Genomic DNA, 18,560 nt, shown 5'->3' on the forward strand with positions numbered 1-18,560 from the left:
TTGTACCGGTGTTGGCCTTTCTTTGATTTTTCTCTTATTTATGTTAACACCTGACACCCCAAGTTGCTGTTATCTTGTCCTTGTGCTGCTGCCAGGTTCTAATGGACCTGGCGATTTAGGTTCCATATTGGCACTTATTGATGTTGATTGTTGTATGCACTTACTCACGGTTTACTTTGTCATTCCTGAACAACTTTATTTTACTGTATGTTTCATGCTCCATGCTTCTCCCCTAACTCTGTAAAACCCTTCTCTTTCAATAAAATAAGATTGAACTAAAAAAGTGGACTAGTTCACCAGTGGTGGACCCTGCTGTTTTCAGGTTGAATAAAGCAACCATGATCCCAGTAGAGGAATCCCCATCCTTTAAGGACACGTCTGACAGGAAAGCGGAGGCTGTGGCACGCAGCATATTTACTATGGCTGGTTCGACATTGTGGCCAGGGATTGTCTATTGCTAAAATACTACACCATGAGAGGCCTCTGTTATTGCACACTTCCCCCAAGAGCCAAATAGGAGTAGTGGATACGAGACAAACCTCGAGGGCCCCACCAATTCAGGACCCCCAGGAGACGACAGTATATCTCAAAGGCTGTAAACAAGAAAGTGACAGGTGAGAGGCTAACCACACAGGTTTGGTGGCACCCCACTGAAAATCACCTACACTTTCTTCTACAACCTCTGTATTCTAAGGACTCACCATTTGGGACATTGATGGTCTAGATTGCACAGTATTGATTTTTGGACACATTTTAAATGATAAAGATGTATGAGAAGAGATCATCTGGAGCCTAATCACAACAAGGAATATCTAGTTACTATACGGACACTGAGCACTTTATGATATATTTTGTCACATTATTTATTTCAGTATGGTTTAAAAGTTTTTTTGGCTTACGTCCACGGATCACATTGAGACCTCTTCCTATTCCACAAGCCATTAATTTACATCACTACGTTTTGTACTATATGAATGGACACCCAGCACTTTATTTGCATATTCACATTTTATTACAATTTTTACCTTTATGTATAGTGTACAGTATATGCATTTGTATCACAATGATTCTATGATGAATTGATTTTATGGTTGATTATCAGTGATTGAAGGAGAGACACACACATAATATTTATTTATTTATTTCACACATTGCACTTTTAGACCCCGTTCAGACAGGGGCGACGCAACTTGCCAGGGCGACCTGTGCACCGCGACCTCGGCGCGACATGCACCGACTTCATATCATTAAAGTCAATGCAAGTCGCCTCCAGGTCGCCCTAAAGTAGTACAGGACCCTTTTTCTAAGTCGGAGCGACTTGTGTCGCTCTTATTAGAACGGGTCCTGTGCTAATCAATGGCAGGCGACCCACCGCGACTTGTCAGGCGACCAAGTCGCCTGACAAGTCGCGCTTGTGTGAATGGGGACTTAAGAAGAGGCAGCACAGCACTACACCACATCTTAATATCTTCTTTTAAGGCTAAGGATAAGCTTTTCAGTGCTAGCAGCAGCCTCACCACACACTGACCCCCACCTACCCACCACCCATGACAGCGCGAGAGTCCCCTTTGTATCATACTTAGCCAAATGTGTAATTTGTGTGTGTGTGATTCTTTCCCATCATTGCTGCTGGCATTAATACATTGTTTCTTTTTGCAGGAGAAGCTCTTGTCACGGTCACTTCAAAGAGGTGAAGATCTTCAGTTTGACCAGGTAATATTTCTAACGTTTGGTAAAGCAATCCAGAAAGACCACTAGGTCAGTTCATTTGTTGGTTTTTTACAGTGGCTATCATTATTATAACTTGGGCCATATTTCTGTCCCTCTGTTGATGCACAACTAGATCAGGATGACATTTCTTATGTGGATGCTGGTAAATACATTTCTCTGTCGCTCATTGACAGACGTAGTCCTCGTTGATTAATAACAACTCGGGTTATACTGCCCTCTACAGGAGTAGGACTAGACAGGAAAGAAAACGTTCTGGCCACACCCTAGGGGCAGTCCCAGAGGGTATATCCTCTCACTTCCTGCTACAGCAAATCAGTTTTTTTCTGTCTAGTTAGGAGTAAGGACCTAGATGCCTTGCTAGGATCTTCGGTCCTGGCAGGATTTTTTTCTTAGAAAGATTTTTTTTTAGACAGCTTTTTTCTCCAGTGTTCCTGTGAGATCTTCAAGCAAGAAAGCTGTAACTGGGTGACGGGCTGGATGTTGAGATCCAGTGGTCACCCCAGTTCAGCCTACGAGCGCGTGCAGGCCATAGCTCCGCGCTGGGTCGGCCGCGACATAGTCCCACTGGACGGGGACTGACCCTGCGAGTTAAACGTCTCGCTTGAACGCCAATGACCAAGAGTCACGGCGTCCGTACTGGTCGACAGCCCCCCCACCCCGGTGGAGAGGGGTTCTGTCAGGAGTGGCGCCCGCCTGGTTCCGGTATGGTGAGTAGTATGTTCCCCCTTTCCCCCTGACGGGTTTGTGGTGAACGCGGGCCCCTCTCTGGAATGGTAGGATGGGTCTCCCCTCTATCCTATAACAGGTCACAGATCCCCCAATTTGAGTGTGATTTTTGTGAACAGAAACCAGGAGGCTTGGTTTGGGAGCTGACTATCTAATGTCATTTTAAAACTGTAAAGGTGACTGAAGTCAGTGGCAGTACTAGAATGGGCATTACTAATGAAGCAAGAGGTATCTTACCTGTCAGAGGTGTTCACAGGGCGATGCCTATGCCTGAATCACTGTAGTCCAGATCGCCATTCCTCCAGCAAGGGCAGAGAGCTGCCTTCCGACGGCCCACGAACCTCATGCGGCCCGCCAGGGTCCGGTACCGCCGGCCAGGCTTATCACCATCAGGGTGAAGGTTGTGGGGCCGAGATACTCTCGCAGGTGAACATTGAATCCTGTACAGGCCGCCGCCAATGTCTGGCAGATCTCACGAGGCCGCCATATTGGCGTAGCCTCGTGTCTCCAGCATGGGGGCGGCCATGTTTGAGGTGACCAAACACCTCGTGGAGCCAGGGAGAGGCGCCGGAAGGCGTGTTAAGGGGCGGAGCCGCCTCCTTTACCCAGGAAAAAGGGCCAAAGACTTCCTGTCTGTAACAGGACAGCACTGAGCAAGCTGATAGAAAACTTCTGTGCATTAGGGATGAGCCTTGGGGTCTCTCTCTCTCTCTCTCTGTGGGGTCCAAAAAGGCAGGTAATACTGAGGGGCGCTGTTGCGCTGGGGGATTACAAAAAAAAAAAAAGTTTTTTACTTTGTCATTTTTTTTTGTCGCTGGCAAATGTCTTGTATAATCATTGACTCTGCCGCATAGGTATCCCCACCTGATCCCCTCAAGGTGGCCTGTCAGGAACGGGGGTCAAGAAGTGACCCCCGCCTACCCCCATTTTTTTTATCTGATACTTCAGATACGGATTCGGAGCTGGTCAATGCAGCTGCAGGTCCCTCTTATGGGGCTGGTGTCTCAGGTAATGTCTCCTCAGCAGTGAAGCGAACGTTTCTGCCTCCGCCATAGCACAAGAGTGGTGGATGCACTAGTTGTGTCCGTCCGGGAAACCTTTAGTCTTGAGGTTACACCGGCAGAGGTAGCTGAGACTGAGATTCCTTTTTGGTACTTGTTAACCTACCTAAAGGGCGAAGGATTTTCCTTTACCCAAATGGGGTCGTTTTGAAACGAACCCCTGTTATTTCCAAACGCATGGCTAGGCGCTATCCGTTTGAGGAATCCCTCTTTAAAGGAAGGTCATACGGTCAGGATACAGGATCGAGTTTCGATCACTTCCACCGGTGCGATTCTTCCCTTCTAACAATGAACGGTTTCAGGGGTTCTATTCGAACCTGTTCACAATGTCCAGGAAAGAGGGCAAGGTGCGTCCAATTTCTGGACTTGGGGAAAGATGGAGTCCATCCGAACAGTGGTGGCCTCCCTGCATCAGGGGGATTTCCTGGCGTCCATAGACATTTAGGATGCCTATCCTTATATCCCCATCATCGCAGGACATCAGCGTTTTCTTCGCTTTCCCAAAGATCATCCCTGGTTCCCACCAGGAGACTGAACTATCTGGGCCTAATGTTGGATACATCCTGGGCAAGAAAGTTTCTCCTTGCGGAGAAACTCCAGAAGGTTCAGTCAACGATTCGGATGTTGCTGTCCGTCAATTGGCTGGGACTGATGGTGGCCTTCTTAGAGGCAGTACCGTATACCCAGTCTCATACCCGAATTCTCCTGAAGGAGATTTTTTTCTAATGGAATCAGAATTCCGATTTCCTGGACAATCGGATCCGGTTGAGCGAGCGGACCAGGAAGTCTCCGATGCTCAGCCAGGGGAAGTCATTCCTTCCGATAGCATCCAGGTTACCAATAGGGTATCGGAACTAAGAGCGATCAGACTTTGTCTGATTTACTGGACCGAGCAGCTCTAGAGCAGCCCGATTCGGATCCAATCGCACTATGCCACGGTCGTGACTTATGTCAAGAAAGGGGCACTTAGAGTGTCCTGGTGGCCATCGAAACGACTAGCATCTTTCATTGGACGGAACGGTTTGTTCCGGATCTCCCCGCAGTGTTCACTCCGGGGGTGGGAAATCGGCAGGCAGATTATTTCAGCCATCAGATTCTGGATCAAGGGGTACGGCCTCTTCATCCAGAGGTTTTTCACTAGCTGTCCCTTCATTGGGGCACCCCGGATGTGGATTTGTTGGCACCTTGGCTCAACAGGAAGGTGCGGAGGTTTGTAGCTCGCACCCGCGATCCTCTAGCGGACGCAGCAGAAACGCTGATCGCCCCGTGGGGGCAGTATCAGCTACGGCATGCCTTCCATCCTCTCAAGTTACTGCGGGAACTTCTTCGCAGGATAGAGGTGGAGGGAATTCCAGTTATTCTGGAAATTCCGGACTGACTTCGTCGAGCCTGGTACGCCGACTTGGTGAGGCTAGTCGCGGACGCTCCTTGGAGACTTCCTCTCAGGGAGGATTTGCGGTCTCAGGGACCAATCTTCCATCTTGTTTTACTATCGCTGGCTTAATGGCCTGGCCATTGAGACCCAGGTACTGAAGGACAAGGGAGTGTCAGCTTCAGTTATTCCTACCTCTAGTTAAAGCAAGGAAAGCGACTTCCAGCACATGGAAGTCTTATATTGCGTGGTGTGAATCTCTTGGATTCCCCCCACATACCTATTCAGTGACCCGAATCTTGGTCTGTCTGCAACAAGGGGTTGAGCAGAAACTGTCCTTGAGCACATCAAGGGTCAGGTTTCAGCGTTGGCAATCTTCTTTCAGAAACTTTTGGCTAATCATTCCTTGGTGCGGAATTTCATCCAGGGGGTGCGACATCTGGCTCCGCCAGTGCGTGCACCCTTACCGCCTGGGATCTTAATTTAGTGTGGTCGGTTCTTCAGAAACTTCTCTTTGAAGATATTAGGGAGATTCCCTGGCTTACATTATCCCAGAAGGTGGCCTTCTTGGTGGCCATTACTTCTGCACGCAGGGTGTCAGAACTGCCCGCATTATCTTGTCGTTCCCCATATCTGGTGGTTCATAGGGATAAGGTGGTTCTTCTTCCGAATCCATCCTTCCTTCCTAAAGTGGTTTTCAGAGTTTTCATCTGAATAAAGATATTGTGTTACCTTCCCCGTGTCCTAAGACTAGCCATCCTTGGGATTACACTCCTTTGATGGGGTTCAGACAATCAGGGTACACTTGACTACTACGAACTTGGTTCGTAAGACTAACTCACTTTTTGTGATCACGGATAGCCCTAGAAGGGGGTTGCCTGTGTCTGCCGCGACCATATCTAGATGGACCAGTCAGACGGTGGTACAGGCTTATTCTATTAAGGGTTGGAATCCTCCGTTCCCTGTTAAGGCGCACTCTACTCGGGCGCCTAGTGTTTCCTGGGTCTTCCGCCATCAGGTGTCAGCGATCCAGGTTTTCAAGGCGATGACTTGATCGTCGGTTCATACCTTTACATCATTTTATAAAGTTGATGTGATGGCATCGTCAGATGCCTCTTTTGGCCGCAAGGTTCTGCAGGCCGCAATCTGAGGAGACTGTTGGTCTATCTCAAGGGTTTGTTGGGTTTTTCACTTAGGTCTCATCTTTTGCTCGATGAGTCCTTGATGCTTCTGGTTGGCTCCGGTTGGGCCTTCTGGATTTTGATTGCTGTTAGCCCACCCCTCATTTGTGGTACTGCTTTGGGACGTCCCGAGTTGTTTTTAATCAACGAGGACTACGTCTGTCAATGAGCGACAGAGAAAAATGGATTTTTGTAAAATCTTACCGTAAAATCCTTTTCTCTTAACCTCATTGACAGACATAGTACCCGTCCCTCTGTTTTGGAGTTGGGTTGGGTTAAATTCTCTAAACACTGCTTTGTGACATAACTGATTTGCTGTAGCAGGAAGTGAGAGGATATACACTCTGGGACTGCCCCTAGGGTGTGGCCAGAACGTTTTCTTTCCTGTCTAGTCCTACTCCTGTAGAGGGCAGTATAACCCGAGTTGTTATTAATCAACGAGGACTACGTCTGTCAATGAGCTTAAGAGAAAAGGATTTTACGGTAAGATTTTACAAAAATCCATTTATTCGCCAGCACACCAAGGCTCTTACAAAAGCAGTCCAAAACTTTATTGAAGTTATGATCACATCAAAAAATAGTGCAACGTTTCGGAGCCGCACAGGACCCCTTTGTCAGGCCTGTGATCACATGCCTGATGAAGGGGTCCTGTGCGGCTCCGAAATGTTGCACTATTTTTTGATGTGGTCATAACTTCAATAAAGTTTTGGACTGCTTTTGCAAGAGCCTTGGTGTGCTGACGAATATGTATTTACTTGTAACTAATCCAGTTGCCAACTGGTGATCGCTTCAGCACCCAATATACACGAGCCTACAAACCAAGAAGATGTGCGATAGGAATATGAACTATATATTTATGTGGATGCTGGACTGCCAAGAGGGAGGAAGATTTCAGCATCCAAAGTATAGACTAATTACAAGTTAAAGCAAACTTTGTTTCACATTAGGGGCATGTTTTTATGTTCTCTCATTTAAATAAACAATGCTCTAAAATCTGTTCTCCTGAAAAAAATCACTTGCCCATATGGCAACTGCCTATAACATTTACTAAAGATTCCCTGCAGTGCCTCTCCCATCGTCTCCATCTTCCTTATGTCTGTTCTATGTGTCTGCATTTCGTGACTTTGTTCTTGGGATTTACCAGCTTCCCATTATGAGCCAATTATGTCAAAGCTACACATAAGCAGTTGTGAAGAATGGACATTTTATGTGTGCTCAAGTTTTTGTTTGCCCACTCTATTGTGAGCTTTTCCATGGTTCAGTAAGATCAGCAGTTCATGGTGTAGGACATATGAGCAGAGGAGAGGGTCCAAATCATTGTAATTGTTAAAGGGCCTATTGGGCAAAGCAGCAAATTTCCTTTGCACAATTTCCTCTTGTCTCGGTTTTAGATCGAGTGGAAAGGGAAAAGATCCTCTGTTAACTTTATTGTTGTCTGTGTTTCCTTTTGGGAGACTTCTTCTCTTTTCTGTCTACTTGACCACAATAAAAATGTGCTTTCTAGTCAAATGATGAAGTTTTAGAACATTTGTCAAAATTTTGTTTTCTCAGGCACCAATTTTTTTTTCTGACCCAGATGAGAAAGATCTCTTTTATTGGGGCACAGACTGTATTTAAAATCTATTACCAAGGAAATATTTACTGTTATTCCATTAACAGCATGTATAGGAAGGCGTGCATTTAGTGTAATAGCAGGATGGGAATGTGGGGGTGGAGAAAACGATCATTGTTTGGTAGAAGCAGTTAATATTTCTTGTTTTTATTTGCTGTGTTTATGACAAACGACAAGCAGTTCATTAAGGCTCCATTCACACGTATGCCACTCCAAAGCCATGCGATTTTGATTGCGACTTTGGATGGGTGCAACTGTCGCATTAAAAACATTTAGATGCGACTTACAATACCTTATGCCACTTATAGTGCTACATCTCTGATTAAGGCCCAATGGGCAGAGTGAAATGCGTCGGAGACGGGGCTCAGGAGGATCTAATGATCGGAGTTGTTAAGATTTCTGTACACCTGCTGAGCTAGTGGGGAGCATTTTCTCTCATCCCCTCATTCTTCACTGCTTTAAAATGCGACTTTCATATAATTTTTAGGGGTTTACTTTGCTGTCTATGGCACTCAGGTCACATCAAAGTAGTGCAGGGACCTTTCTAAAGTCGCTGTGACTTTGCCGCATAGATTTGACCACCTTGCTTTGAAATACATGGGTTGCGACTTGTCATGTCGTGATGTTTCCAAAGTCACATAAGTCGCTCAAGTGTGAATTGAGCTTAACTTATAAGTAGCAAAGTAAGTACACATGAAAACAAGGGAAATATTTAATAATATCCATTAAAACTTTTTTCAGAATAAAATGTAAGGCTGGCACAATCTACCCATCGCATTGTTACAGTATGCCCTTTAATGTCCCATCCCACAATCCCATAACAGGGATTTGCAGTTTGAGTCCAAATTTTCTTCAGATAGGGTCAAAGTAACATGTCACTTTGTAAATTTTTAGGCCAGCCATATTTAAAATATTAGATTGTGCCTTCAATACATGTGTTTACCCCACCATCCAGTACATGTGTGTACCCGGCCAACCAGTGGAGCTTCAAGAGCACTAAAGGTGGTGCTCCCTACATAGGTGAGCTTAATTGCTTTGAAACATAAATCTGCTACTATATGAGTATCCGCTCTTCACGGTAGAGATCAATAGGTTGTATTATATCATAAGAAAGGAGACAAACCGTTTCCATTAGAAGATCCCAAATCTGTGCTCACACTTGTTGGAATGTATAATGCAATGTTAGAGCCCAGAGATGCCGACCTGAGGAGAGTTGTGGTGAGTCCTCCTGACAAATTGGTGGAGACCTTGATCTAGACTCCAATGTAAGCTCAGACTTGGGATCCTTGTATGAAAACCAACTACCGGTACTGGTTCAGAGTTTACAGATCCTGGGGAAGAGTACATTAGTGGCGAACAATTGAATAAGAACATCTGAGAAGCTTTGTCCTGACTTGGAATTTGAGGAGCTACAACATAGTGATCTCTACTTTGAAGAGTGGATACTTGCATAACAGCGTATAAAGGGAGAAGTTGCCCTAGTGTACCTTGAGGTTCCTCTCATCTTCCCTGGATGGTCAGGTACACAAATGGGAAGCACCACTGGATATTTTAGTATGGCTGGCTTAATTTATCACATTGAATTGTCTCCTGAAAAAATGTCTATATATCCACAAATAGGGTCAAGATGTCACTTCAACCCCTTTAGTCTGAAGAAAGTTGAATATCATAGCTGTCGGATTATGGATAGGGCATTGGTAACAATGTGATGGGGATATATTACATTTCATATAGCCTTAATTTTTTTGTGAAAACATTTCTAATGAAATAATAATAAATATATACATTTTAGGAGATTGTGTATTTGTATTATTACGTGTAAAAGTCCCACGGTAAAGACTCGGGTTTCTTGATGTTTGAATGTGTTTAGGGATGTGGGTACTTCCCATGAGGAATCAATGTGCTCACCTCTTTTATTACAAAAACCTTAAGAAACTGGGTGTACTTACTGTATATTAAAATGAAAACTGTTTTTTTTACATAGATGACAACAATTATTATATTGTAATAATATAAAATAAACAATTTTCCAGTATGTGTATAACCTTCTTCTGTACTATGCAAAGCTATCGAAAACAGATTAAAGATGAGAAACATTTTTTTTCGGTGCATTTTGCTTTACATTATTGTGAAGGTGTCCCCTTATTTTTTGCCTTAAAGACACAAAAGAAAGTGTAAATATATCTAAAGTTGGCAGGGACAGGAGGCATACCCTGTTAATTGTCACCAGAACAATTGTCCCTATTGGAAGGTTTCCCCTCTATACCTGTTTCCGTGATATCTGGTCTTGGAATTGGATTTAATAATGCTGGGTGTCATTCAACCAATAGGGCAGCTGGCACAGTATCGTAGGGGTGTGAGTTCGTACAGAAATCCTAGAGAGGATGTAAGTGTTGCAGCAAAAGCAATAGGCTTTTTATATTTTTATTATAACTCAAATTTGGCGTTAAACTTAGTGAAATTATCTGAAAATTGCTATATATATGGCCAGCTTTAGGCTGGGTTCACATACGTCCAGCTGCGGTTTGCAGTCCAGGGTCTGGTGTATTTCTCTTCACCAGTTCAGGTGTGATTCAGGTGCAAATTTTTGCCTAGATTCGCACCTGAGCCAGACCAAAAAAGGCACAGGACCCTTTTTGAAACTTCACCGTGGCCGCCCCGGACATGTGTGAACTAGCTCCATTGAGAGCCGGTCACATTCACATGTCATGCGATATGTATGTGGTTTAAAACACATCCAATTCGCATAAATGTAAACCCAGCCCTACTATTTTTTTTTTCTTTCATTAATGTGCAGAAGCAAGTTCTACTTTTAGTGAATGGAGATGGCCTAGACACTTTTCTTGTTCTATGGCCCTTTGGCCTGTTCCAAATTCAAAAATCCCTGCCCACCCATTTCTGTAACTTTATCGACGTGCAGCAGGTTCAGCTAGTTCTTAATATCAACATTTTTAAAAAGTGCCACTATAGGTTGTGATATAAACATGAGAAAAAAAGGTATATTGAGCAAAATGAAACAGTATAAACTTTCAGTATTGTCAGGTGTAATGCTCCACAAAGTGCCATAGCAGTAAAAAAAATGAGGGCGACCAACTGGAGAGAAGTGAGAGCAATGCCTTCAAGGCAGAGTGTAATGACAAGCATACCATATGATACAAGGATGAATAGTCAGGATATCAAGCAGACAACAACCAAAAAATATGATATTTATGAGTGTCGGGTACCAATACAGTCCCGACGGATGGACTCATAGTCAAAATTAGTACAGAGAGCAAGCTCCAGACCATTGAGTCAGTCAGCGAATATACTAGCAGTATAAGGGTGTGGACAGGAAGGTCCAAGTAGCAGAGAAATACTATGAGATATACACAGAGGGGAGAGCCAAGACGGGGGTAAGGTAGGATGTGAAAGGGGGAGAAGAGGAAGAAACAGGAGCAGGAAGAAGGGGACAGGGGAAAAGAAAAAGAGCGGAGAGACTAGGCGATGCCCGGGCCCCCCAGACCCGCCCCCTCGCCGCCCCCACTCTTCAGCCAGGGCCAGGGAGCTCACGCAGATATGCCTCAGTGCAGATGAAGTAGTCCCACGGTCACCATTTGTCCTGAAAAGCACAGATTGTACAGAGTGGCCGACAAGTCCTCCATGTCTCTGAGCTCTTAAACCTTGGAGAACCACAGAGACTTCGTAGGTGCAGCAGTCGAACTCCAGCAGAGGGGAATACAGGCCTTTGCAGCATTCAAAAGCTGGATAGTCAGGGATGCTTTGTATTTTTTAGCGGGCCCTCGGTTGAGTTGCAGCAGACACGCCACAGGGTCATCTGCCACGTCGACAATAGTAAGCTGTTTGATGGTGTCCGCTTGCCAGAAAGGTTTAACCAGCGTGCATTCCCAGAAAATATGGAACATCGTCCCCGTGGCGCCATCACAACGCCAGAATCTATCCGATACAAGGGGGAAAAAAATATGTAGCAGAGAAGGTACCCTATACCTGTGCTATATTTTTTTTTTTTTTTTTTTAATTATTTGCCATTTTTTTTTTTTTCCCCAGGAAAGTGAAGTTACCCTTTAAGTTTGCTGCCTGTTTCACAGCTGACAGCTTCTTTGCAACCAATGATGCTGCAGTGGGTGAAGCTTGATGGGGAAGCTAAGACACTAGTTCCCCATCTGGTCCGCTCTCTCTTTATGATTGACTTCAGGCAGTGGACGTATTATTTAGCCAATAGCAGGGTGTCTATTGCCTAGGGTTCCAATCACTGCCTGCTGTCAAGCACAATGGGAGTAGACCTGGTGGGGAACTAGGGTCTGTGAATCCCATCAGACTCCGCCACCCAGGTACTAAACTCCACGCCACTGCGCTGTCTGTGACACAGTTGCAGCGGCGTTGAGGAATCGTGTTTGGACTGAGGCGGCAGTGTCTCTATGTGTGCCCTAGGTTAATGTACCTGTCTACAACAGGTACGTGAATCTGTCACTGGTACTAACATTAGTCATATAGAGGCATGGCATAATTCTAAAAAGCACCTTAAGCCAGTTATACACGGTTCGAATCCCAGCGTGTTCAACAGCAACCGCCATGATTCAAACCATATACAGTGCCTTGCGAAAGTATTCGGCCCCCTTGAACTTTGCAACCTTTTGCCACATTTCAGGCTTCAAACATAAAGATATAAAACTGTAATTTTTTGTGAAGAATCAACAACAAGTGGGACACAATCATGAAGTGGAACTAAATTTATTGGATATTTCAAACTTTGTTAACAAATAAAAAACTGAAAAATTGGGCGTGCAAAATTATTCAGCCCCTTTACTTTCAGTGCAGCAAACTCTCTCCAGAAGTTCAGTGAGGATCTCTGAATGATCCAATGTTGACCTAAATGACTAATGATGATAAATAGAATCCACCTGTGTGTAAAAATATAAATGCAGCTGCACTGTGATAGTCTCAGAGGTCCGTTTAAAGCGCAGAGAGCATCATGAAGAACAAGGAACACACCAGGCAGGTCCGAGATACTGTTGTGGAGAAGTTTAAAGCTGGACTTGGATACAAAAAGATTTCCCAAGCTTTAAACATCCCAAGGAGCACTGTGCAAGCGATAATATTGAAATGGAAGGAGTATCAGACCACTGCAAATCTACGAAGACCTGGCTGTCCCTCTAAACTTTCAGCTCATACAAGGAGAAGACTGATCAGAGATGCAGCCAAGAGGCCCTTTATCCCTCTGGATGAACTGCAGAGATCTACAGCTGAGCTGGGAGACTCTGTCCATAGGACAACAATCAGTCGTATACTGCACAAATCTGGCCTTTATGGAAGAGTGGCAAGAAGAAAGCCATTTCTTAAAGATATCCATAAAAAGTGTCGTTTAAAGCCACCTGGGAGACACACCAAACATGTGGAAGAAGGTGCTCTGGTCAGATGAAACCAAAATCAAACTTTTTGGCAACAATGCAAAACGTTATGTTTGGCGTAAAAGCAACACAGCTCATCACCCTGAACACACCATCCCCACTGTCAAAATGGGTTGTGGCAGCATCATGGTTTGGGCCTGCTTTTCTTCAGCAGGGACAGGGAAGATGGTTAGGAAAGATGGTTAAAATTGATGGTAAGATGGATGGAGCCAAATACAGGACCATTCTGGAAGAAAACCTGATGGAGTCTGCAAAAGACCTGAGACTGGACAATGATCCAACAAGACAATGATCCAAAACATAAAGCAAAATCTACAATGGAATGGTTCACAAATAAACATATCCAGGTGTTAGAATGGCCAAGTCAAAGTCCAGACCTGAATCCAATCGAGAATCTGTGGAAAGAACTGAAAACTGCTGTTCACAAACGCTCTCCATCCAACCTCACTGAGCTCGAGCTGTTTTTCAAGGAGGAATGGGAAAAAATTTCAGTCTCTCGATGTGCAAAACTGATAGAGACATACCCCAAGCGACTTACAGCTGTAATCGCAGCAAAAGGTGGCACTACAAAGTATTAACTTAAGGGGGCTGAATAATTTTGCACGCCCAATTTTTCAGTTTTTTATTTGTTAAAAAAGTTTGAAATATCCAATAAATTTCGTTCCACTTCATGATTGTGTCCCACTTGTTGATTCTTCACAAATTACAGTTTTATATCTTTATGTTTGAAGCCTGAAATGTGGTAAAAGGTCGAAAAGTTCAAGGGGGCGGAATACTTTCGCAAGGCACTGTATGTGCAGACTGAATGTCGATCGATCAACTTGGGTACAACAGCCTGTCGGATTTGCATGTGATTGTTAGTAGCTGTTAAAGCCACTAGCAATAATCACTGTGTTCTCTCCCGCCAGGGTGGCTCCCTCCGTACCCCCCGCCTAAAGAACACAATGGCTCCGTGGGAAGAATGGGGGAATTGAGTGATTTTTTTTTTTTTTTTTTACTGTCATCGTGGTTGCAGGAAAGAAAACCACTCCATCTATGGCCGGCCTTAGACACTTTTATAAATGCCACTATATATGGTTCCCCTCTCTAATTCAGTAATCTAATAGAAGGGCGGGAACAAATAGAAGTTATTTCCAAATTTGTGATTTAGATTGGCTGGTTTGCATAATAAAATCCACCCTCCAAGTTTCAGAGAACTAAACCGCTATGCTTTTAAGGCTACATCCACAATGGTGATTTAGGGCAGTGCAAATTGCAGCGTCCAGCAGCGAACAACACGCAGGTTAAGATCTGAAGATTCCTGTTGCTGCATATCGCAGCAGCCTAAATCGCTGGTGTGAATGTAGTCTAATTGGTGGGGAGAATTTTTTGCTGAGACCAGTCATGTGCCTCGAACGTTGCATAATAGGGTTTCAGATTGTGTATTTACAAACTGAAGGATACTTTAGTGCTTACGTGTGGAGATGCAGACGCGTGCCTTGTGACCATTAGCAGAGTCTGCAGGTGCCAATAATTGTTAATTCAGGAATTTCATTGCTCTTGCTTCTTGAACAAAGAGCCCTGCATTTTGTTAATTAACTTACCCATCCAGAACTGCTGGATGTGTTTGGTATGGCTTTGTGAGCGGAGAGGGTGCCAAGCTGAGCAAGCAATAATAAGGGAGTATAGTTGTCAGACTGGCTGCTCACACCGTTTCCTCTAAACATTTTATATTTTGAGTGCTAATAAAACATTGGTTGAAGTTGCTGCCAGGATCTTCAAGTAATAAAGAGATTAACCAGACTACTTACCAGGCTTTGTAGCACAGAAGAAAAATGAACTGATCACAGGTAGAGTCTGTACCCTTTAACATGGAGTTTTATGCTTTTCTGACCACAAATGAGGTTTAGGAGAACATATGCCATAGCTGACCTCTGTGTCTGAAATTGCCTGGCTATCTTCTAAATCAATCGCTTCAGTACTTGTTAAAGAAGAAATTCACTCAAAAGTCAAGTACTTCTGGTTCGCGCTCACCCCCAACCTTGCCACTTAGTTACAGGCTTTTTTGGAGGGGAGAGAGCAAGTACCGATTTTCATTGTTTCTTGCTCTCACATTCATAATCAGGTGAGAATGATGCACCTTGCCTTGCTCCCTCCGGCAGCATCTGTGGACATGTCACATGTTCAAGGAGGGTGAAGGACCATTCATAGAGCGCCACTTGAGCTCAGGAGTACGTAGTAGGGAGCTTGCTGTGGTTCCTCGGGAAGGCAGAGTCGGCTTACATATCCAAGATGGTGGTGCCAGGGACCTGCAGCAGTAAGAAGACAGCACTGGACTGCAGGCATTGTTAAGTAACCAATTCTTAAACGTTAGCTGCTACAGTATTTGTAGTTGCTGACTTTTTGAGACACTTGGAGCATTTATTCGAAAGCCTTAACTTTTCTCTTAGGCCTCATTCACATGGAAGTACCCATCCATACTCTTATGTGAAGGGCCATCTTCAGCAGATGTTCCACCCAGGGGTGTGCAGGCAGCATGTTCAAATCAATGACAGGTGCCCAGCTGCACCGACCTATCACGTGCAGCCTGAAGTGTACGTTTGCACTGGTCTGATGCAATAAACCAGAATGCAGTCTTTGTTTTCTTGCCCTGCGTTTGGCAGGCAGTGAGGAGGAGATATTTGGATGGATAAACTTTTTTGGAGAGCTCTGTGGCCCTATGGAGAGTTTGATCATGCCTGTGCATGACTGAACACCCTCTAAAGTCAGTGGCAGCCTTAGAATATGACCATTGTTTTGCACTTAATGTTATATAGGATACAGTTGTCAGTTATGTAGAAAAGGCAGCTAGTAAGGACAGGATAAACTGAGGATTTACTGATGAGGCCATAGCTTCTCCTACCTCTTATCTTCTCCTCTGTAGTGCTCACTTTCACCAGAACTCTTTAGTATAGTTTTGGAAATAGATATACAAAAATACTTATGGATAAAATATTTTTTTTTTTTGCAATTCTTTATTTAATAAAAGGTCACATAACAAGGTAAAGAAAAAGCGAACAGGTAACATGAAGCACGTAATACAACCATACAGATAACAGTGTCACAGCACCTCGATGTAGTGCAATGATGGAAAGCACAGCAATACAGCAGCTTTTCTCAGAAACCTTAAATGTGAGAAAAATAAACGATTATGCAGATAAAAACCTTATTGTGCAATATATTTTCGATAAGGGAATCCGGCAACATCAGTTACCAGAGGGCAGGGGGAAAAACAATGGGAAGATACCTGAGATAGTGGGTTAAAGCAAGGGGAAGATGTACAGAGAGGGAAGGGGAGAAGCGAAGAGAGGCAAAAAGAATCAGAGGAGTGAGAAAGAGGTGAAGGCTTGGTGCGGGGCCCCCTGAGCCACGACCCCCCCAGCCTCAAATAGGCTGATGGAATTCTCGCAGATAAGCATCGGTTAGAACAAAATGCTGCCAGGGTGTCCACTTTTCCCAAAAGGACTCCTCGTTATCATAGAGTGTGGCTGGGAGGTCTTCCATATCTCTCAGGTCATTGATCCTAGAAAACCATAGGGATTTCGAGGGTACAGCAGGAGACTTCCAACAGGCTTTAGCCGCATTTAGCAGGGGAATGGTGAGAGACGCCTTATGTTTTTAATGGGCCTCCGGGAGAGGTGGAGCAAGTAGGTGAGCTGACGGATGGTGTCAGTATCAGCAGTCCAGAAAGGCTTGATTTTAGGACAGTCTCAAAATACATGAAAAATAGTCCCATGACCCGTGCCGCAGCGCCAACAGCGGTCTGGGACTGATGGGAAGAAACGGTGAAGACGTGAGGGTACCCTGTACCACCTCGTGAGAATCTTGTAGTTGGTTTCCTGTATTTTTGTAGCCATGGAGGATTTATGAGCGAAGTAAAGAATTTTCTCCTCCTGGGCATCAGTAAATTTAATAGAGAGATCAGACTCCCACTTTGACAGGAACGGAGGGAAATAGTCAGGAGGGGGAGCCATCAGAGATGCATACATAATAGATAGGCAGTGCTGAAGCGGCTCACGTTTGTTGCATATAATTGAGATAACACCAACATAGTATAACAAAAGAAAGACACACATGCATTACATTTGGGAGCGTGGTGACTCCGGGCAGTGGTGAATTAATAAAACAAGACTGTAGGTCGAGCATCCGCCCCGATGTCCCCGGGCAAAAAAGGCCTGAGGGCAGCAGGGGGGACAACAAAAAAGAGAGAGTGGAAGGCAGTCAGGGCCCTCAACTACACAAAAACTGATCAGAGTCAAAAAGAGAAAAACAAAAGAGCATAGCAAAAATGCAAAATATGGATCGGCTTCAAACGGTCAGGGCCACTGTAATGCAAGTATACTCAGCCGGCGTTGGAGAGTCAGATGATGTGGAAGAGTGATACAGATCAGTCTTCAGGAGCAGCAGGCGTATGGATAAAATATTTAACAATTGGGGGTTTGTGCTTACAGCCCCAAGAGTCATAATCCTTCTACACTTTAAATGTTCAGTAATTAACGTTTTTAATGAGGTGTGCACACTTATAAACTCTATATATATATTATATTTTATATATTCTAGTTTAGATGTTTTGTTTCTATAGTCAATTTGTCCATAGCCTAGGTATAGGTGTTCACCTTTTTAAAAACAAAGAAAAGGTGAGTAAACACCCTCCCCACGGCCCTTACCTCTGTTTAGGGCCGAGACAAGGGGTTGGCAGGAGGGTCTGCTGCCCTGGGCACTGTGTTATCATGTAAGGTGGAGGGGGCACCACGAGGAAATTGGAAGGAGAGGATTTGTTTTGGGAGGGGGAGTTTGGTGGGCAGCAGCGGCTAAAAATTGTTCTAGGAGGGGAAATTTGGGGGGCGTGTGCTAGGAGTGGTGATTTAGGGGGATTTGTGCTGATATTGTAGAAGGGAGGGGGGGATTTATGCTAGTAGGGATGAATAGGAGGGATTTGTGCTAGAAGGGGAATTTTCTTTCTTTATTTTTTTTGGGGGGGAGGGGAAGGGGGTGTTTTAGGTTGTGTGCTTGGAGAGGAAATTTGAGGGATTTGAAGGGTAGAGGATTTGTGTCAGGAGGAGTAATTTTTTTTTGGGGGGGGGGGGTGTCAGTAGGGGAAGTGGATTTGTACTGGTGGGAGTAAAGGGAAGAAGTGAAAGTATGTGGAGGATCTGATCCAGTGAAAATGTGGGTAGTATCACTTATATATATGCACCCTTCCTCAGCAATTTCTATCATTTTTTTTTTTTTTTTGTGTTGCACATTTATAATGTATTGAATGTATGATTAATAAAATAAAATTGTAAAGCTCTCAGAAAATACAAGCATGACTTGATTTAATTACATGCACCCTTCTTTCACTGTTCGGCTATTCTTAATTTAAGCTTTTTTTGCCAAAGGGTAGTTTGCTGTTTGTATTTTCATCATATTTTATGTTCTTGCTGTAAAGGCCTCACCCACTGCTGCACAAGT

The 18,560-nt window shown here is 44.3% G+C and overlaps 1 protein-coding gene across 10 annotated transcripts in view; it reads left to right on the forward strand.

Moving 5' to 3' along the window:
* The window catches only part of FRYL (FRY like transcription coactivator), a 555,404-nt gene that overhangs the window by 351,817 nt on the left and 185,027 nt on the right, over window positions 1-18,560 (forward strand). For all 10 annotated transcript variants that reach the window (XM_082266339.1, XM_082266334.1, XM_082266333.1 and 7 more), the window contains one exon: window positions 1,660-1,713. In XM_082266339.1, the coding sequence (XP_082122465.1) occupies window positions 1,660-1,713 (54 nt within the window). The remainder of the gene's footprint in view (window positions 1-1,659; window positions 1,714-18,560) is intronic.

This window comes from Pelophylax lessonae (genome assembly GCF_965119305.1).
Source record: "Pelophylax lessonae genome assembly, chromosome: 1".
NCBI lineage: Eukaryota > Metazoa > Chordata > Amphibia > Anura > Ranidae > Pelophylax > Pelophylax lessonae.